This window comes from Peromyscus eremicus, chromosome 15 (assembly GCF_949786415.1).
Source record: "Peromyscus eremicus chromosome 15, PerEre_H2_v1, whole genome shotgun sequence".
NCBI classification, from domain to species: Eukaryota; Metazoa; Chordata; class Mammalia; order Rodentia; family Cricetidae; genus Peromyscus; species Peromyscus eremicus.
Genome location: NC_081431.1, coordinates 53,548,332 through 53,571,319, shown reverse-complemented (window position 1 = coordinate 53,571,319; position 22,988 = coordinate 53,548,332). Strand labels below are relative to the sequence as shown.

Here is a 22,988-nt window from a genome sequence, read left to right as displayed (position 1 = left end):
TTTTGATTTTTTTTTAAACTGACTTCTGAACACAGAAATGGCATGCACTTGTGTGGTAAATAAGTGTGTGTGTGTGTGTGTGTGTGTGTGTGTGTGTGTGTGTGTGTGTATGTGTATGTGTGTGTGTGTTACATGTATGTGATATGTTGATACTTTGGTGTAATGTTCATATCAGGTTGAATAAAACGGTAGCACATCTTTCTATTGTCCTTTCAAATTACTTCTTCTTGGGTTTTGGAATACTGTTATGTGTAGTGAACAAATCCTTGTTCTGGACATCCATGGATTAATTCAGTAGTTTTACCTATCCTGTGCTAAGGCCTCAGGGCAGAGCAGTGGTAATGGCATTTGTATTACTTTAGGAAACTCATGAAATCTTAGCCCCAGGATCTCTGCAGAACAGCTTATGCTGTAAACTGTTTTTAATCTCCACTTCCCCCAAAGTAGAACTTCCATGTGTGCTAGAGACTTCTCACCAGGCTCAAATGCAAGGGCTGAGGTAGAGGAGCTGGGAGATCCCTGGTGTGACAGAAACAGCAACTTGTTCCAAGGAAAACAGCTCCTTATCCGCAGGATACCAAGCATAGCTGAGGCCCTAGTTTCCTTTTATGGCCCTGGCTTCTGGGCTGGAAGGAGGCTTCTCTGATTAGATCCCAGCCAAACTTGACAACTCTCAGGAGCTTGCCAAGCACTCTGTGTCCTGGGTGGCCAGCGCTCATGCCATCCGTCATGTGAACCTGCTGGGATGACACTATGAAGCTGGAGGCTTAAGCAGGCGGAACAGCTTCTTCATATCCTCCACTGTGTGGAGGTTTTGCTGCTCTAGGCCTTGGGGGACTGTCTAAACACTTGTAGTTCTTCCTTCTGCTACTCTTTCATTTCCTTATCAATTTCTGTTTTGAGCAAAAACAGTTGATACTTTCATATGCACGACAAATGCCAGTGAAGCTTTTATTAGAAAATAATAAGGCTGAATGTAGTGGCCCATTCCCGAAATCCCAGCAACGGGACAAGACAGACAGAAGGGTGACAGCAAGTTTAAGACGAGCCTGCTCTATGTAGCATGCTCTAGACAAACCAGAAGTAAAATGAGACCCTATCTCCAAAGGAAAAACAAAGTAAAAGAAGATGATAACTAATAGATGGAAAGTCAAAGAAAAGTCATTAAGCTCTTCTGAATTGACTAATGGTGCTTAATGTGTTTGCAAAATCGGAATATATTAAACATACATTCACTGTTTGAAATAATTTTTCAACAATGAAGTTTAACAGGATGAAAATCCCCCCAGGAAAGAAATAAAAATTAGTAACCCTTTCCCCATCTTAATAATTTAAATGGCAAGAATGAATTTGAAAATTGGTATGTATTAGAGGAAATAGAAATACTTATGGCAAAAAAAGTTCAAGGTATTGGATGAATCCTAGTCATTGTATTGTTAATGAGAACTAATATTAAGCTAGGAACCAACCAGCATTTAAAGATAGTAAAGAGTTATCTACATTTAGGACAAAGATATATTTATAATATTTTGAAGATGTAAAACCAGAGGTCAACTGAATGCAGAGTTAATAGCTGCATGTCATAGTGTGATAGACTGGAAAGTGGATGTGACATCTCTACTTCCTTTCACACACAGATATATCTAGATTGTCTCTATCTTATTCTAGTCTCTAGGAGATGGAGGAACACATTGTGTATTTTGTTTTAATTGTGCTGAGCAAACACTTACTCAGGAAACCATGGCAGCATTCCCAATAGAAGAGCACAGGCTTTGATGGCAGCTCAACTTCACTGTTGCACACATCTATTTCGGCACCAATCTGTCACTTAACCTTCATTCACCTTCACACACACACACACACACACACACACACACACACACACACACACACATACACTGAAAACAAAACCATCTTACCTGCAGAGCTCTAAGAAGTAGGGGTGATATTGTAAGGTGCATGGAGTAGTGTTAAACAAATGGTTATGTTTTATCTGCATACCTAATACCTGTTCCCATAGACTCCTGTTTTGTATCTGTTTGGGGGATGGAGACCTTTTGGAGATATGATCAAAGCAAGGAGAATGTTCTCTCTTCCCCTTGGCCACACTTCAGCCAGCCAAATGTATATACAACTTGGCTTGCATGTGCAGCTGGTCACAGATAGTCTGATTCCAGTGGCAGACAGACCATGAGCAGGTGAAAAGTTTGAAGGATTCTCTGTGAAAGGAATAGTTAGTTCCCTGGGTAAGGGGTACATATACTTTAGGGTGTAGTTAATTGTATAAGGTATCTTTTAAATGTGTTTTATTTTACTTTAAAAGTAAGCATATTTTAAAATCATATACTAGAGTTAGTTGGGGGAGGGGAGGACTCCATGAATCCAGAAGTACTTATTGGAAAGAATAATAAAACATTATATATTTTTAAAAAATCATATTTCCCTATTTGAAGTCTTGGCTGGTAAAATATTCTGTACTTTGACCTACACTGTAATTTTTCTTCTGTTCTATTGCTTGATTCTGTCTGGACCTATATTTCAACATAGATTTTCCTGTGGGAACTGAAATGAAAAATTGGAGGAGAAAATGAACTCTGGGCAATCCCCCTGTTCTTTAGCTCAGAACTTTTGTACATAAAGTTCTAGTGTGACTCACCGCTCTCCAGTGAAACCTGGCCGGCACATACATTTCCAGTCCTCCTGGACCTCGGTACAGTTGCCTCCATTGGAGCAAGTGAGATTTCTCTCCTCGTTCCCACAGACTGTCGAGGGCAATCTGCTGTGTCTAGAGAGATAAAAGTCATGGCCACAGCTGTTTATCTTGTTCATTTCATTCAAAAATTTTTTTGAGAAGTTCATATATGTAGTCAATGTTAGGCTAATTAAGTACTGAGGCTGGAGGAACGATAAATGCTGGATTGCGCTGCACTGTACAAATACCACGTTCTCCAGCAAAAAGCCCCTGCTGGAGGCTTCTGCAACCAACATGGCCATCCATCTTCTATTCTCCACAGCGGTTCCTGCATGAGATAAGATCTACGGCATGGGGTGGCAGTAAATTTAGGGCTGGGAAGGAGCTTGCATAGCTAGATCTGCAGCTGCTTTTCCAATAAATCAACAGAGGCCATAGGAAAATTGCATCTCTATAAAGGCCAGGAAAGCAAGGAGAACACGCTGGTACTCAAGCACTCATGTGATTTCTCTGTTGCCTTTCAGAGCTGAACTACAGTTGCCCTGCCAAGACTTGCCTGCTCCCTCTCTCATAATTCATAGCTTTGCACAGTGCAAGCCAAGTGCTGTCCAGGAGGTTTGTGTATAATACTCAATGTAACTGCATGTGAGTTCAGCATGTGGCTCCTTGTACAGCAGCAAAGCTGAATGCACTGAAGAATCCACATAAAAGGAAGAACAGACTGTTAAAGGCTAAGAAAACACTGCTAGACAAAAATCTGTAGGCTTGAAAGAGCTGATTTTAAACAGATTTTAAAAGTGTTGCTCAGGTCTTTCGGCCGTGTGTGTGTGTGTGTGTGTGTGTGTGTGTGTGTGTGTGTGTGTGTGTGATCAGATACAGAATAAATAGTCAGGAAGTGGAAAGCAACTTCACTCTTGTTTTGTCATGCACTGAAGCTAACATAGAGAAATCCAGCAGCATGGTGGTATAAGGGTGTGTCTTTTCAAGAGAGCTAATCAATTCCACTTCAAAAAGAAAATAACATAAGGACATTTCAAAAGTGTCTAGAATGTCAATAGCTCTAAAAGAGGTCATTAGCAATGCAGATCTCCAGCTGTATACACACCTTGGCTTCATAAACAGCCTCTGAAGAGTTCATTAGAAAGGACTCTTGAGAACTTTATTCTTTAAACTTGACGTTGATGAGTCGGACGGGAAAACGTTTCAGAGAACTCGTTATGAGGGCATTTATGTTTTCTTATCCATTGTCACTGTGTAAGACTCATAATTTTGATCCCAATTTCTCTTGCTTTTAACTGGGTACACTACTCATTGACAAATGAGTCTGTTGACTTACAGGAAGTAACATCTATTAAATAACCGGAACACTTAGACTTCTCACTGTGCCTTGCTATCATGTGTTCTGAATAGTAATAGGTGCTGTGAAGATGAACACAACCTCTCATAGGTGTGGCTGTGTGTAATGGCTGCCAAGATAGTCTACCCCTGAATTAAAGTGATGTCTACAGGCTGCTCCATTCCAGATATTATTGCCCAAGTCCTGGGATATATTATTTGCTAATAACAACCCTCTCACCTCCCTACAGTGACTCAATTATTTAATAAATGTAAGGCAGTATAAGTTGTAAAAACAATAACAACACTGAAGCAAAGTGACTTAGAAGGAAAAACTTATTTTCTATCTCTTCATAGCCTAAAAGTGAGGTAGTTGCAAGAGCAATAGACTACTATTGCACTTTTAGAAAAAAATGTGCTATTCTTTAAAATGGGCAAATTCAATGAGTATTCTTTCAGTGCCATGCTGAGCATTATATAAAGGCCACTAGAACAACTGATTTTGTCTTGGTGTATGCCCTAAATTTTCTTTATTAAGTGGTATTATGACTCTGTAAGTTATACAAAATAAACATTGTGTTTCCTGTCTGGTTAAAAAGCTGCTATTCATAGTTGTAGAATATTCCACAATATAATCACCTCTTTACATGATCAAATTGTGATGGGAGTGCTCAAAGCTAACCTTATTTAGCACATATAGATATTTTAAGAGGAGATCTTTCTGGTTTGATGAGGAAAATTCAGAGCATAGCCCCCGAAAGACTGAGCTCTGCATGGACTTTGTGCTCACCTGCAAAATCTCCCTGTAAAATTTCCCAAACAGAGGCAAGAATAGCCATGAGTCCCACTGACACAAGTGGCCCCATTTGCACACTGATGGCTCCTGCAATTGTCTGTATCCACTTCACAGTTCACACCGGTGTATCCAGGCTCACACCTGCAGTGGTAGGCGGCAACTCCATCAGAGCAGTTGCCATGGATACAGGGGTTAGAAAGGCATTCATCAATGTTGATTTCACAGTGTGTTCCTGACCACCCCAAGAGACAGGAACACTGATAAGAGTTATAGCTGTCTCGGCAGCTTCCTCCATGCAGGCAGGGGCTGGACTGGCAGGCATTTAATGGCAAGCAGCCAGTAAGGACCGCATTTGTAGAGACTTTGAGAAACTGCTCTTCCTGAGGCTTAGTAATGAAACCATGAAGATTTTCAAAGTAAGAGAGATATATGCCTCCAATTTCTATTGTGCTCAGACAGCCCCGCAGGCCTTTCATATTGTCAATAGCTTGGTCACCCACATAGATGTCTGTATTGTCCTTCAAAAAATTCAGGCTTCCAGTAGCAATTGTGCTGGTCACAAGAGGTGTTTGGTGGTCCACCTCCATCTGCCACTGGGAGGTCTGAGCCAGTGGGTCTATCATGGACAAAGTCACTCGGTGCCACGTGCCATCATTCACCAATTGCAAACTCATCAGATGCAGCACATAAAAGATGTTGCCACTTTGCAATTGAAATGATAATCTGGAGTCTTGAATGCTAATGTTAAGGAACTCGGGCTCTTTTTCTGCGTGCAATATCATTACATTTGTATCACGTGTTCTGAAACCAAATGTGATATTGGTGAGTTCTCTGGTAATATTCCCATTGCTTCTGAACAATATTTCTCTTCTTAATCCACTGAAAACAGCATTTGCAATACCTAAAGTGAGAAGATGGAACTGATTGTTACCTTCATTCATCATATTTATCATCATATCACTGATGTCTGTATGGTTGACACATTATGTATTGTGCTAGGTGCTATCAAGTTGTGCTTAATATATATTTTTTGGTCATTTCTTTACAAGAAAAGAACTTCATATTCACAGAATGTGAGTAATTTGGTCATTAAAAAATAAAGCCAGAATATCAAACCTGCCCATTGTAATACTAAAACTCAACTCATACCTTTTTTTTTTTTCAATTAAAATCTTCAGGAATGCCAATTATTGTTTTCCATTGGCTTATATAAAGGAAGCTTTGATTATCCACTTCAAAAATAAACAACTAAACACATAGAAATCAGGAATTTAGTTTCGGTGACATGCTAATTAGTTAACAATGGACGCTGGCTTCTGATAAAGTTCACCAACATGCAGTTAACAAGAACATTCATAATGATAGATTGATTTAATGCTGCAAAAAACTCCAATTACGTGTCCAGGTACCAATTTGCCACCTATGACCATGTAACTTCATGTAGTTGGGAAAAAATAGAAAACAATAGCACTTTACATTCACATATTGCACCAAATATAGCACTTTTGATGGTCTTACTGCATTTATTAATCTATTAAAATTGCTATAGCATCATTAATTCACAGTTGGTTCTATCTCTTAAAATATCTAGCCCTATGTCTGCTTATAGTGTCCTATATACACCCTTGAGACAGGAGGAGAAATGGAAGTGCCCCAGCTTTCCACCAAACCTGTCAACCTAATTAATAGTGTCCAGGCCAGACTTCTTTGCAGCATTACAACAGATACCCTGTCCTTATTCCTTCCAGAGGTCAGGCTTTCAAGTCCTGTGTTGGGTACTATTCATTTTCACTATTTTTAGTCATTTTCCTATGTGCACCCATTTTTTTTACCCTGCACTAATATTTCCCTTCCCTTTTTGTCGTTTTTTTCCCCTTTACAGTACAAATATGCTATGACTGCTGAAAATTAAAAAAAAGAAGAACCCACAAGACCCCATAGCACTACTACCCTGATTTCCCTCTTAGTTCTCAGTTCCTGTTACCATAAAAGCATTACGTTAATGCTTTGTATACTCATTCCAGTTTTCTCATCTCCCATTTTCTCTGATTTTGTCCTTACCACTTCACTGAAATTGCTCCTGTCAAGGTCACAATGACCTCTGCGTTATTCAATCCAGTGGTCAATTTGCTGTTCTCACTTTTCAGGAGCAATGACCTGAAAACACGGTTGGGGACCTTCCTTGCCGGGCTCTGTACCAGCCACCATCATTGGTCCTATGAAAGAGTGATTCCAAATTTCCCTACTTCTGTGGTTGCTGCAGATGACTCTAACAACCACTTCTTAGTTCAAGACGAAATTCTAAACAGCACGCTCCAAGTCTATGGGCTCTGACCCCTGCTTCACTACTTCCAGTTAATAGCATTCTCTTCCTCAGTCACATGCCACAGTCACAAAAGCAAGGAGCTTGTCCCAACCCAAGCCCTTTATACTCTCTGTAACTTAAACCTGGAATATCCTTTCTCCAGCCCTCCTCATGCTCAGGATCTCCTCAGGCCTGATGTCTGCTGGAATGTCACCTTCCCTCTGCTGGAATGTCACCTTCTTTGGCCATCGAAGTTCAAATAGGTCTTCCTTGCATCCTTCTTCTGGTCTATTACTGATTTATTTCATAGCTCCTGTTGCCATTGGAAACCGGGTTTTACTCTTTTTTTAACTCTTTCTGGTCTAGTGCATGAGCTGTATGGCATCAGACGTCTTTTCTATACAAGTGTTCACTCAGTTCCTTCCCTGAGATTATTGCTTGGCCTTCAGTAAATGTTCATTGAGCATTATTAAGTGAATAATCTGGGGAAATACATCACCTCTTACTTTGGAAAGTGAGACAATGATTAAAATCACATCAGGAGACAAAGTGAATAATTCAAGTACTATAATTTAAATATTGTGTTTGACTAGATTTTTAAAAAAAATCTCATTTGATTTCACTGTTCATTTATTTTATTTTTTTCCTTACCAGATTTGGGGAAGGAATGTGGGAGGGAAGGGGGAATAAACAAACACCTTTTTATGTATTTTTTAAGCAAATGGTGAGCCATCCAATCTCATTATCTCTTTGTTGTCTATCGTACTTCGTAAATCTATTTAGCAAGTCTGCCGGAGATGGTTGAACCACCTCTCGTGATCTGGGGAAAATGCTCAATACACTTTTATATCTTGCCTGTGCTTTGGGAAGCTTTGCTTCAATAAACAACGCTTGTCCCTAGAGAGAGTTGTAAAATTTCAAATCTTTGTTTAAAACTTGCTACGACCAGGAGATCAAGTGAACTAAGGGTAAACTATGAGCTGTCTCAAGACTGCTTTAGCCAGGCTTCGTCTTCCCAGTGCACTTTGCTGTTGCTACTGGAGACTAGGAGACTTTAGAGCATATCTTTAGAACCACCGTTTCTGAGTAATGATAAGGGATTCAAACTTAATTTGAACATAGAGCATTGGTTACATATGGACTGTGTGTTATTTGACCTAAGGGGAAAGACAATATATAAACCATAGTGCTTAGTTCAAAATCATGACTGATATTCAGATTAGAAGATGATTCATAAGGAGGGGAACAGTACTACAAAGAGTAAGCCTGTACCTAAATCATATCATGATACATATAGGGCATACACAAAGAAACATGCAGAGTAGGCATTGTTTTCCGTGTTTTAGATGTGTGGAAGCTTTAGATTATGGTGGCCATGTGCATAATCAATGAACGGCAGTGAGGCAGGTGTGCACGTTTACTGTGTCTTCTCAGTATCGAGAAAGCAAAGGCAGGTATTGTTTGTTTAGTTTTTCACAAATTAGATTGCAATAATCCAAGAGCTGGGTTTGTTGTTGCAAAGGCTCATTTTCTCACTCAGAAACTAGGGCCAGTGGTCATGATATTGGTCACACCAGGCTTATTAAACTTCTCACATAGGTTTCTCTAGGGTGTCTATTCCTGAATTCTTTTTTTCACTGTCTCTTGTTTGGACAATTGAAATGTACCCACTAAACTGGATGGATGACAGCTTTGAATGCTACCTACATTCAAACCCTTGAGGGACCAGCTGGCACTGTGCACCGGGAGGACATGGGTTGAGTTGACACCACTGAACTTCCTCGCAGGCTTTCCCGGTCATATTTGTAGGGCAGGAACAGGAGAAGTCATCCCACAGGGAATAGCACACACCTCCATTATGACAGGGGTTGGACTGAGAAAAAAAGGAAATCAAAGGGATGAAAAGCAATGGCAATGAAATATGGAAATGTTAAAGGTGAGCTCATCTGTTACTTTAAAATGCCAATACCCCTACATCTTTGCAATTTAGATGCTTTGCACATTGTTAATAATATAGAATAAAGCTGACTACTACCGTTTCCAATTGCTTACTAAAAGAACAGAGGAAAGAGCAATAGACAGAGGTGTGGGAGAGATAAAAGGCAAAGAAATAACAGAATGAAAGAGGAAAAGAGATACTATAAAACTGATCTATGGCACAAGGAGAATTATTGAAATATAATGATGTTTTCCATAATTTACAAGTTACATGCACTTTGCACACATTTATTATCACTGGTTAGGATGATTGTTATGCCTGGGTGCCTCTAGTTGCCCAAGATCCCATAACCAGGCAAAATAGGGAGTACTGGTCCTCCATCCGGTATGTCCCAGTTTAACACCTCCCTTCCCATTAGCTTTGCTTCTGCATCAGCAACACAGTATTAGTTCAGTTCCCAAGGCCACTCAGAGAGTAGTCAAAATAAAAACATTTTTAAAGTATTTGTTTAGCACCTGCACTGCATTTATCCAAGATCTATTAGTAAATGATTTTGCCTGGTTATACACCCTCCTTTCTTTCTTTATACTTCTGAGGATAAAACACAGTCTTTAAGTTTGCCAAGCATGTACTATACCACTGAGCTACACACCGAGAACATTATGTGGTTTTATAAACCTTAATTTCTTCATCTGTAAATATATAAATTAGATAACAATGTTCCTTTCATATAGTAGTCTTTTGAGTATAATTAAATGGATTAATTCATATGACATCACTTCAATTATGAGAAAAATATTACTACAAGAGTATTACAATAGTTCATTCATGTATATTAGAACTGAGTCTTGTATACAGTAATTATTGGGGCTCATGGATGGTCAAGTCATGTCAGTGTGTTTCCTTCTTTTCCTCCAAAAGGTCATGAAAAGCTAACCATCTCGTGTATTTGAAGCTATTTAGAAGACATGAGAAGTATTTGAAGCAAAGCACTGGCTCTGAGAAATCCTATGTCAAAGGATTTCAAAAACAACTACCAAAGGGAAACTGAAACTTTCTGGTTGACTTAATGGAAGAAGCTGGGCATTGACATCAAATTCAGTGGGATCTTCTAAAACGAATTGGTTTGGCTAAACCTATAGAACACCAGTAAGACTTTGTAGCTTAAAATACTATTATTCTTAGGGAAGTTGATTATTTTGGGAGCAGGAGAAGCATGTGACTGAAGTTATGTTGGCTGTGACAGATTCATGATGTCAATAAAAATCAATGTCACATTTTCATGGTTTGTTGTAATTCTACCAATCTTTCCTGAGATATGTAGATGTAAACTATTCCATGACTGGTGGGTGATCAGCATTTTGTTCATATAAAATGGTTCAGTGGAGTGTGGTGGCATACACCTGTAATCCCCACCCACATATGGGAAAGTGAGGAAGGGAGGCTGTGAATTCAAGTCCATCCTAGGCTACACAGTGAGTTCTCTGTCTCAAAAACCAAGAACAAAAGCAGAATGGTTATGATAAATTAATAAATAAATACAATTTTAGTATGCACTATGTGTATAGTTGATATGCATTACCCTACCTACCTTACAAATGTTATCTCCAGGACAACCTTGAGTCACATTGACAAGAACTGGATCATGGTGTCCATTGCTTGTTGAATTGGGGAAGAATTCCAGATTTTGGTTGTTTAATCTTACATCTTGAATACAGCCTTTGAAGAAGCCACCATACACTTCAGTCTTTTGTCTGTCAGGTAGGCCACCAATGAAGATGACATCTCCTCTTTCAATTGTCCATGCAGGAACAGAAATGAATCCTAGGTTTTGTGAAGACTCATATAATTCAATTTCATTTGGTTTGATTTTCAAAGATATTAAATGGGCATTTCCATCGCTAAGAAAAAAATTCAATACTAACTTGGGAGGGCCTGGAGTTTGCAGTGCTAGGCTTCCATGCTCTAGCCAGACACGGACATACGGGTAAGTACTGTTTTCCAAAGCCAGAAGTAAGCCCGATGGGTGGTGTGTTCTGACAAACATGGAGAGACTAACGTTCTGTCCATGATTCGCATCAACATTAAAGATGGCATATCCAGGGGAGTCATCCTGGCCGAATCTTCCTGCTACATACTCTTCAACGTCAAAATAGGGAAGGAGAGAGAGAGAAAGAAAAGTCTTTACATTCAAATGTGAGAAGAGACGGATGATGGGATTTTTGCAGGCACCCACAACCAGCAATTCTGCAATGATCAACTAAAGAACATTCCCATCTCCTCTCTAAAATCCAACCGAGGAAACATTAGACACTGCTTCATCATGGTGAAAGAAAGATGTGGGTGTGTGCACATCATGCATCTCTGTGGTGCACTGCCCAGGTTATCTCTGCTGTGTGGAGGTATGCTGAAGCAGACAGGTCATGAAGTTGCACTGCTCTGTATAAAGACAGAGGCCAATGGTAAGATTAGCAAGCTCAACTGTGGGAAGGTGCCCCGTGTAGTAAGAGACAAGGCAGTTGGGGAAAGAGATTTTAGGAGGGTGGAGTGTTCAATTGTGTTCACTGACTGAGGTCAAGTATGAGAAGGGCTGAGAGCTGACTATTGAATTTGCAATGCAGAAATTATTGCTGAGCTTGACAACAGCACTCTCATAAAGATATTGCTGCTTTGGGTTTTCACGTCTCAGTTGTAACCAGGAAAAAAAAAAGATCATATCCTATCATGGTTAGATATCATCACCAATTGAAGTTTGTGCGAAAGTAAGACATATTTTAGTTTAGCTGAACCACAGTGAATCTTGCTTAGACAACCATCTGTGTTTGAAGACCTTCTGCATAAAAGGCTACATTTTCAGAACTCTGACTTGATTCCTATAGGAACATTGCATTGTGAATCTGCATTTGGACACCACCTGCTCCAGGCAACTACAGGTAGCTTTCAAAGGTACTGTCAGATAAAATAACCTCTTTGAAGAGGTTAACATCTCTGAACACACTGCGGCACTTTTGTATAGGATAAAATGCTTAATAAGAAAATTGGGCTCTTGAAGCCCTTGAGTTTTGAGGGTAGGCACAAAAATCCCTCAAGCTCAGGGGGCCGGGCCCCTGCTGGTCATCCTAGGATGCCTGCAGCATCACTTTGTGGATCAGAATAAAAGACAGGATGCAGAGATGGGTTTCTTTTTTTCCTTAGAAACTTGACTCTCCAGTAATCCTATTCTTCAGAAATCACAAGCAGGTAGTCGGAGTGTGTGATGTGCTACATGATTTTAGAAACACCATAAGCCACATAGGAAGGACTTGGCTATGAGCATGGGAGATTTGATTCTAATACACCTTTCTGATATGTTCTAAAGATGTATGGATGGAAAAAAATAATTTGACGAATTTCAGTGATGGATGGACTACAGGGTGGAATGTAATGAGAGTAAATAGGAGGGATTTATACTTAAATATGACTCATTAGCTTAGGATAGAAGAAAGAGGACTCTGTAGCCTCACAAATGACAATGACTAACAAAAGGTGACATGTAAACAATGTGCCACACAGTTAATGTGATGCTAATATGACAAATGACAGCATATTATACAGAAAGAGGAAAGTTACTGCCCCATGCCATGGTGTCATCAGGTACACTTAGGTACCACCTTTTAGAGAGACGCAAATGTGTGGCAAAAGGAGCAGACAGCCGATGAAGTCTCGAGGCCATGTCATACAGAGACGCTAGAGGCAAGTAACATGTGTAGGATGATGGGAGCGGTTGCTGGGTGTGAAATATTTTTCTTCAAATGTTTGGGAATTCCCAAGAAGAGATGTTAATCCTTAAGTGAGAACATCCTCGATGAAAACTGCTTGAGAAAATGACAGCTTTGGGTAAATCTTGGTCAAGATAAATGGAACGAAGTAACTGCTTGGAAATTTGGGACAAGATGGAGCAGACAATTCTCTGTTTCTGAAGCAGATTCAAAGCAGAGGTTTGCATAAGAAATCCAGCTACTGAATGAAGCCCTTTCAAACCTAACAGAGGAAGGTAAACATCTACAAGTTGCTTTTTAAAAATAGATACTTTTCAAATAAAGCAAGAGATGTGTGATACATGCCTTTAGAACAATATCCCAGAACCCCTGTTCTGACACATAACACAATACATAAGATGTTAACACGTCAGACAGTTCAGGGCCCCATGCAAACCTTCTCAGAACCTCCTTATGGGGCATAAATGATTTTTAGGAATATCAGCTTCAAGATACTGTCAATCTCTATACCTTTTGGGTTACTCAGACAAGAAAACCCTCTCTCCAGTCTGTCCTTCTTCTTTCATTGTGTTTACCAGTGGTAAACACTGTTCCCAAATCATTATTTGGGGACTCGAGAGGTGGCTCATATGGTGAAGAGTACTTGCTGCCCTTGGAGAGGACCCAGGTTGGTCCCCAGTATCCACATCAGACAGTTTAAAACTGTCTTTAGCTCCTGCTTCAGGGGATCTTCAGACCTCAGCAGGCACCTGGCCTGATGAGGTATATAAATGACCCCCTCACACACACATAAAATAAAACAATAAAATATATTTTAAAAAATCATTATCTGGGTGGCTCGCTCTCCAGATTTTTGGTGTGTCTCATCTTGACTATATATATATATATATATAATATATGTATAAAATATCAGATACATTCTAAGTTCTCATTTTTACTCTTAAGCATTTGTGTGTATATGTGTGAAAGGAATGAAATACAGAAAACATTCCCTCATAGATACCAGCAGTACAAAATATTTTAACTTGGTGATTCAGGGGTGATATGAAAAATATAACTTTGCTTTTAACTTTTCCCAAAAATTTCCAAAAAGGAAGAATTTTATGAAATTCCTGCCCTATAATCTTTTGATGCCCAAAGAAGGGTTAAACAGTTGCAAACAGTATGAGAACAGAGGATATAATCACACTCAGTGTGCATAGAGGGGTATAATCAGACTATTTCGGGAATATGGAAAGTGTAACCAAATCAGGAATTTGGTTTTAAAAGTTCACTATTTTCCAAGTTAGAAAAAACTATAAAGAAAACCAGAACCCACTGGATTGGCATCTCTCGAATCTGTTTCCTAGGACAGTCAGCATCCCCACGGTCAGTGTTAACCTCACGGGTCACCGCATCTGGAAGCCAGTCAAAATGAGTCCGCATCTGTTTGTTATTTTGTATATGTAGTAAAAATATTGCCTTGGGTCAATTAGATTTTTCTTCAAAAAGTGGACCGTTTCCTCGGCATAATTTCACCTTTTCTCCTTTAAAAATAATCACAAAACAACTCACCATGCCATTTAAAATATTACATAGGGCAGCAGATGCCATGCCTCATTGTCAAACAGGTCCATGATTGTAATGAATATTGTGGTGAGGGGTAAACCTGCGAATAGTTTCTAATAATTCTTAGCCATTGAACATGGGGTAGGGTATAGGCTGCGGCTGGTTCTAATTTTACTTCATATAAAACAGAGGAGACTATTTACCAGATGCTATCCTACTTGGACTTATTCTAAAATGGTGGAGTAAATTGCAGCCGAACTTCAAAGCAGTCTGTTAGAGTTCCCTCTCAGGCCTCTCAATGCATGATAATAATAATAATAATAAAAGTGAGCAGATATGTATTGATTGCTATCAGTGGCAGTCTTTGGAGAGGTGCTGGAAGTAAAGGAGTTGAAATACACTTCTCACTGATATGGTAGAGGAATAGGATCGACTTGTGTATGCCAACTACTGAGTTTTTACTGATAATACATTTCCTGTCTTCCTTCTGTCTCTACTGATGACATCTCTCTGTTTTGTACCTAAGATCTTGGAAGAGATGGTTTTGAATAGAACTGATGGATTGTCAACCTGCTAATCTTAAGCGCGATTCCTAAGGAAGTACAGACTGCATAGACAGGAAGCAGGGAAGTGGATATTCATTGAGACTCTTGCAGGCACAGGATACAGTACCAGTATGTGGCTCTAAAGTTTTGTGTCTAAAGCTCCCATTTCTCCCAAACATTACATCTTGTCCAAATAAGGTTTTTCACACATTTCTGATATACAACAAATGGCAAAGATCTAAGAGCAACTTACCAACTAGATGAAACACTATTTTGATAGGAACTATTAGCATATTGTAATTTATTATTATTATTATTATTATTATTATTATTATTATTATTAAATATTTTTCAGCCCAAGTAAAGCTTAGCTGTCCTCTGAAACCAACTCATAATTAATACATGTCACCGCCGTCTCCTTTTATCTCTTAGTGAACAAGCGTCAGTGTAAGGCCTGAGGGCTCCTTATGTTTCATAACAGGAGGTAGCTGCCTGGGTGTTTCTGAGATGGCTCTGCTCTGAGGCACAGCACGCCTGGGCACCCCACTCCTCTCACCTTTCAGGCAGTCGGAGCCTGCGTAGGGCCTGTCACATTCACACTGATAACCCTGCCACAAGTTGATGCAGCGTCCTCTGTTTTGACAAGGTTGACGTTCACACCAGTCCTTTCTCGTGCAGCCTGCTTTGACATTTAATGACAAGCTAGACGAAATGTTCTCCAGAGTGATGTGGTTCGAATCAAATTTAATATCTTGGAGACAGCCTACAAAGGAAGGCGTGGACGGCACATTATAGATGTTAAGCACAGACACATGGTTGCTGGTTGTTCCCACTGGTAGGCCACCCAAAAAAGAGTTTGGAGAAGCACATATTGACTGATGATTCTCAACTGGAAAAGAAGTCTTGGTGGTACATTTCCCCTTGCAGGAGCTGCCAGTTAGGGTAAGGGTTATGATTTCCGCAAATGTTACCTCCACCAAATGCCATTCACCATCACTAGTGCTGTGGGAAATATATAGAAGCACCTTTGACTGATTCTGGGCTTGTATTGATAAGTGAACACAACCGTTTAGCAATTCCAGCTTCATAGACATATCCCTGTTGCCTCGGAAAAGGAGAAGTGTGTTTAGTTGAACAGTCTGAAACCTCAAGGATATGTTACAATCTGACTGTCTGGTTGTATGTGAGCCACTAGTGACCCACAGGAAGCCGTTGCCCTCAAAGGAAAGTGTGGTATCAGTTCCACACAATGACCCAGCATAGCCAGAAGGACATTGGCAGGTGAATCCATGCTGGCCATTTTCAAAGTGAGGGATGCATTTTCCATTATTGAGACAGTGGTGATGAGTGCAGCCCAGGAGAACTTGAGAACAGTCTTCTCCTCCATAAAAGGTCCTAGAAATGTCATCCAAGGGGCAATGGCAGGTATAATTTCCAGGCAGGTTCTCACAAGTGCCACCATTTTGGCAAGGGTTTGGTAGACATTCATCAATGTCTTCTTCACAGTGGATACCTGTTAAATAATAAACAATAGGTAAAGCATATACATACTCACATAGACATATGGAATCAAATCATTAGTAGAAGTTTCATTTTAGATAGAATCAAGAAGTTCAGATCAAGTTCATTGTTAAAAGTGTGATGGAGTAAAACGTAATTCTTGAGGAAAATTAAAATCAGTTATATTATTCTACACATACTGTGAAAAGAGCAGTCATGGCAGACTTAGAATTCTTCTAGGAATAGAACATTTGTCAATTATAGCAATCGTCTCAAGCTACCATTGTCAAGTATACATATGGCATTAACATGAAAACAAAACAAAAAGAGGAAAACTGGTTTTGGCAATGATCCTAGATTAAAAAATGATGAATTTGTGGATACTTTTCTCTGTCCCTTTTTATCCTGTTATTTTCCTCTCCTCTGTTTGGAAACAGTGATTGCTTTCTTGTTGCATCATCCTGTAACACCTAGAACCAAAGTCTGCCAGATCTATAGACATAGACATCTCTCACAGCAAAGCTCCTCAGGCAGATGGAAGGGCCCACCCTTTTTCCTGCATTCCTAAACAAAATAAGACATCTATTCTACAACAAGTTCCCACTGATAATTCTTATTTTGCTTTGACAAAATGTTGGTCTTGATTTCAAGAAAAATAGAACAATATCCATAAAAGAATTATTTAAAACTATTTTAGTCAAGCTGACAAGAATGTGACAATGTACTTATTAGTTTTTGTCAATGTGGCACAAGCTAGGGTCACTTGGGAAGAAGGAATTTCACTTCAGGAATTGCTTCCATCAGAGTGGCCTGTAGGCAAGTCTGTGGGGGCATTTTCTTGATTAACAATTGATGAGGGAGGGCCCAGGCCACTGTGACTTGTATCATTCCTGGACAGGTGGTCCTGGGTTCTATGAAGAAGCAGGCTGAGCAAACCATGAAAAGCAAGCCAGCGAGCAGCTTTCTCGCTGGTCTCTGCCTGAGTTCCTGCCTCCGGGTTCCTGCTTTGAGCTCCTGCCCTGGCTTCTCTCAATGATGGAAAAGAATCTACAAGCCAAAATAAACCATTTCCTCCGCCAATTTGCTTTTGCAAAGTATTTTATTTCAGTTGCAGACATCAAACTAGGACAAACAATTTTTAGGAGTGGCTATAAATGCAAATGAGCAAAAACAAATTGACATATGTTGTACACTTTATGATTTTTTTTCCCAGTACCTTCATCCACATTGCATTTCTGTTCACAGCCATTTGCGGTTTGCAAGGCACATCTTCTTAACTCTTTTTGCAGAAGAAATTGATGTTTAGAAAGTCAAAAGACAAAGTTCTAAAATATTTCTACAACCTGACCCTAGATCATGTTTCCAAATCCAGTCTGATACTGTCTTAACTGATAATCATGTGTTACCAGTCATTCTGGGTACTAATATGTGTATGACATTTTCCCAGTTAGGCCTATACCTACATTTTTTATTTTGTACATATGATACTAATACTATAAAAAACAAACAGAAGGAGGAAAAGTCTTCTTCTGGCAGTGACCCTGGATACAAATGTGGACTCTTTCCTCAGGCAATGTGCTCCCCATTATTTAACTTTCTATTACAAACCTGTCCTACAAAGGTTCCCATCTTGAGATGCAAAGCACAGCTAGGCAATGTGTGATCTTCAGCAGATTGAGTCCTTCACTTTGAAAGTCTTACTTTCCTCATCAACAAAATAGGAACAAAAACGGCATTTACATGACAAAGATTTTCACAGGCTGACTTAAGTCATGTAAAGGACTGGGAATCTGTTTGCTGTGCAAGTTCCCAATAGATGTTGGCCATTACTAAAAAGTAATAACCAGAAGATTTACCCTCACTGACAAAATTCAAATAGTGCTCGGTCACTGAAAGATAATTTACAAAGTGTGGGTTACTTGTTCTGCCCTTCAAATCGAAAAGTCTTGAAATAATAATAGAAAGTAAATATGAGAATTACAGTGTACTTAGTCTAGAATCTCATTAGACTCTAAATTCCGCTAGGGAAAGAAAACGTGTTTTATTCATTAATCAGCATCTAAGCCTTACTTTAATACTTGGCTCATATGTGAAAATCCCAAGAACCCCTAAAACGAAAGATTCATTTGATAATTAATCTTTTAAATGATTAATTAATGATTTTCCTAAAGTAACAAATATTTTATAAGGGATTAAATCTTATCCAAAACCTAAAGTGTACTTTCTATGTATGCTTATTAATTTAGGAAATGATAATTTTTCACTGCCCGCTAGCACAAGTACCAGACATTTAGGTACTTGACTGGGAGGTTTCCATCATACTTATATTTTACCTTACTTGGATTGATTTCACAGAAGCTCTGCTAATTCAAAAATATTTTAAGTTCTGTGAGAATGGTGAAGAACTATAATTTTACTTAGAGTCTCCCACAGTGCTAGAACAGTTCTGAGGGCACATGTTATAAATACTCTATGAATAGAAAGAATAGAGTTGGATGGGGTTGATCTGTTTTATGGATACAGAGAATGAATATAACATGATAAGTAAAAAATAACTATAAAGGAGCATTCTAAAGAAATTTTAACTACATCAAGAGTTTGATTTTTGTATTAGAGGAAATTTTCCATAAATTTGATTTTTACATATTTGTACAAGAAACCAGCAAGTATTTCACCAAATGAAACTTTTGGCAGGCAGGCATTGTAGACATGCTCCTAATCCCAGTGTTTAGGAGGTTGAGGCCAGTCTGGGGTGTACATTGAAGGTCAGGATAGCCTCCACTACACAAAAAGACCCTATACCAACAATAGACACAAACAAGACATTTCTTTATAGACACACAACCTCATATTCCCTCCCAAGGACATTTATCTACCCTTGAAATTCACCTAAGCTCTAAAAGCCTGAAGCTTATGATTGTGATAGTCTGCATTTTAATTTCTCCTAGAATTTAGTTTGGTACCTACAGCAAAGCATCTTAATAACTAATTAAACATTCAATTTACAACTCTTTAAAATTTGCAAAGTTCTACTCTGTGTCCTACTCTCACAGGACACTGTGGGATATGGACAGATGTGGAAGCCAAAGACCGGGCATTGATGTGATTATACTATAATGGTGTGACATAAGTGTGATTATAGTATAATGGTTTGGAACTTATGAAAATACGCTGCACACAGCAGCCTTCCAATGGTGGCAGACAATCAGTAAAGAGCAAACTCAGGCACCGCCAGACCATATTTAGATAAGTTCTAGTGAAGGCTTTGAATCAGAGACAGTGAACAACACTGAGACGTTAAAACTAATAATTAAAATCAAATAAAGAAATAGCGGTGTCATATAGACCATGCACAAAGTCATGTAGGTAGCATGAAGCGACACTGAAGTCTTACTGAGCTTAATGAAGGTAGGAAATGTGTGGAAAGGAGGTGGCAGTGTGAGTAACTGCACACCCACTGAATTGCACTGGTAAAAACGACCGCAGCCTAGCGGCCTCACTTCAGGATGGCCCGGAAAGGTTTAGGGAACTAAGGTTGAATCTACATTTCAGATATATATCAGAGTGGCTCCCCAAAAAAGTCATTATGTGCACAAATAAGCAAAGAAACAAAACACGCTGGATGGAAAATCTGAAGACATCCCTAAGTGGCAGTTGTGTTTGGCAAACAGGCTGCCATGGAAGATTCATGGAAGAAGATCAAGTTAGAAAGCTTAGCCCAATGCAGCCAGATCGGAGAGCTGGAGCTTACAAAGTTTTTATTGTTTTATTTACTTACTCATTTACTTTTTGGCAGTGGGAAACGATGGGGTAAACGTGGGCTGGAAGACCAACGTGGTCCCCTCCAAAGGTCAGTCCCACAGGGATGAGCGAAGAAAAAGAAACTAGAGACAGGAAGACGCGCCAGGAGCAGTTAAAACTCCACAAGGAAGACGATCAAGGCCGGAAACGGAATGTTTATTTCCCTCCAGTTCAAGTTGTCTTGAATTGTATCTGTTCAGCATGTAAATATCAACGACAGTACTTTCTTTACAGTTGTTACTGTATTTTTATTACCCCTAGAATATACAGATATGATCTTTCACAAAATACCAATCACCTGGCAAAATATTTCCCTTATATATAAAAAAATTAAATTTTGCCATCGCTTCAAAAGAAAGGAAGAGAAAGCCTGTGTTGATATTAAAAGTCTGAAGGATACATAGAATAAGTGAAAACAGGGCTGCAGAGACTTGTGCTCCTGTCTGTTTAAAATCAGTTCTACAAACATCCCACCAAATAAGGTCAGATTATTGGGTGAGCTCGGTCAACTAAAGGTGGGAAAAAAACACATTGAAAATTCCTTCCCTGGGGCTTGAGAGATGGCTCAGTGGTTAAAAGCACTGACTGCTCTTGCTGAAGACCCATGTTGGATTCCCAGCACTCACACAGTGGCTCATAGCTGCCTGTCGCTACTGTCTCAGTGGATCTAATCCCCTCTTCTGACCTCCACAGGGACCAGGTACACACGTGGTGAACAGACATACATGCAAGGCAAACCATTTCATACAGTAAAAGTAAAATATAAGATACAAAAATTTTTAAAAAAGAAAAAGAAAATTCCTTCACTGGTTATCTCACTGACTGGGCAGAGGAAAAGGTCTGCTGCCTATGAAAATAAAAGGATTATTATTTTAATAATAATAGGTGATATTCATGACACCTATAATACACTTGTATTTCCATTGGGGGTAGCTGTTATTTGGTTGCTCATGTCCAAGTGTTGATGAATAATGTAGATTGCTTAAAGTTTAGTATTGTTTTAAATCAATGTAGTTAACTAAAATCTTACTACTTATTTTTCTAAAATTCTAATATAGCATATGATTCTATAGTAGTGCCACATTTAAAAATAATCATGATAGAAAAATCTCCACCACCTGGTAAATTGCAAACATTAATCGGAATACATAACATTTGTATTCTGGGAGTCAGACTTGGTGGCACATACCTGTAACCCAAGCCTTCGGAAAGCTGAATTAGGAAGCTCCTGACCTTAAGGACAGTGTGGGTTACATTGGGAAACCCTGTTCATAACTGTCTATAAATTGACTTTGCCATGTTTTTCACTGTAAGTCATGTTGCTAATGAAATACCTTGTAGAAAAATTGTTTCTATAAAAACAAAAAAAATTGCATTTTGATCTATTTTAATTACTTAGACATTCTTTTCAAAAATATAAATTCAAGAAGGAACTATAAATAAAAAACACATAGGTTTGTTGTATGAATATATCCACTTTCTCTTGCTCAAAGTTCTACTTTTCATATACCAATAGTATCTGTTATAGCACTAAATATTAGTGATTAAATAAACACCTTAAAACTGTAGCAACAATACCAATTATCTTATCTAAATAATAAGAAGAAAGCAAGTTACCTATAAGCATCACCATTAAAATGTGAAAACCTTGTGTCTTGTCTCCAAACATATTTCTGTAAAAAGTAAAAACACCAGCCAATCAAAGTCTACTAGGTCGACCAAAACTGTTTCTGATGTCCTTGTGTTCTTTCTAAAAATGTGGGCTTGCACTGCTCAGGAGAATGTGAGGGCTCAGCTTTGACTCACTCCCTCTCGAGCTGGATCAGTGGGGCTTAACATAAGACTCAGCTGTGCCACTTACCAGGCAGCGTTGTTATATTTTTAGATCTGATCCTCGCAGGATGCACAGTGCCTCCCTCTGTAAGTCTCTTTAGTCAATGTTAGTATGATCTGGACATTGAGCAACATTATTATGGAACCTGAGGAAGCTCCACACAAACTATGATGAAGAGAAACTGATTATGGAAAATCATTATGTCGGGTGGTGGTGGCACATGCCTTTCTTTAATCCCAGCACTAGGAAGGCAGAGTCAGGCAGATCTCTGTGAGTTCGAGGCCAGCCTGGTCTACAAAGTGAGATCCAGGAGAGGCACCAAAACTACACAGAGAATCCCTGTCTTGAAAAACCAAAAAAATAAAATAAAAATAAAAATCATTACTTGATTTTATTTTTCTTCACAATGAAGGAAGTGCTGTGTTGCTCTTTTGTTTGATTTGTTTCTTTGGGAGACTAAGGTCTTGTTATGTCGCTCTGTCTGTCTTCCAAGTCACGGATACTGCAGGGATCAGCCTCCATCACACCTGGTTTTTTAGGGGGCTTGGTTCAGTCCCTACTACTGAAACAAAACCAACCCCCTCAAGACAACAGGGTGTGATTAAGAAGTTCACAGAAAGTTCAAATCTGTTGACTCTGGTAGAGAATGAAAAGGACAGGAAGATGAAGGGAAACCACAGAGGCTTTCACTGAGACTCCAGTGGGTGTAGCTTGCCCTCCATATCTGTGAATACCACCTCCAAGGATTCTCCCAACTTTACCTCAGGCCTACTAACAAATATGAGATCTGTTCTGAAGATCTATAGACTCTTTACTATTGTTGATCAAGGGATACTGTGTAACACCCATCTACCCAGTATTTACATTGCATTAGTCATTATAAGTAATCTACACGTGGCTTAAAGCATGCAGGGCATCTGGCTGTTGGCAGTTAT

At 39.2% G+C, this 22,988-nt stretch overlaps 1 protein-coding gene across 1 annotated transcript in view; it reads right to left on the bottom strand.

Annotated features, from left to right (window-relative positions):
* Positions 1-22,988, bottom strand: part of Crb1 (crumbs cell polarity complex component 1) — a 146,714-nt gene that overhangs the window by 35,560 nt on the left and 88,166 nt on the right. The window contains exons 6-10 of the mRNA XM_059280190.1: positions 15,475-16,431; positions 10,659-11,206; positions 8,836-9,001; positions 4,818-5,724; positions 2,657-2,785 (exon numbers count right to left, since the gene is read on the bottom strand). Coding sequence (XP_059136173.1) covers positions 2,657-2,785; positions 4,818-5,724; positions 8,836-9,001; positions 10,659-11,206; positions 15,475-16,431 — 2,707 coding nt within the window. The remainder of the gene's footprint in view (positions 1-2,656; positions 2,786-4,817; positions 5,725-8,835; positions 9,002-10,658; positions 11,207-15,474; positions 16,432-22,988) is intronic.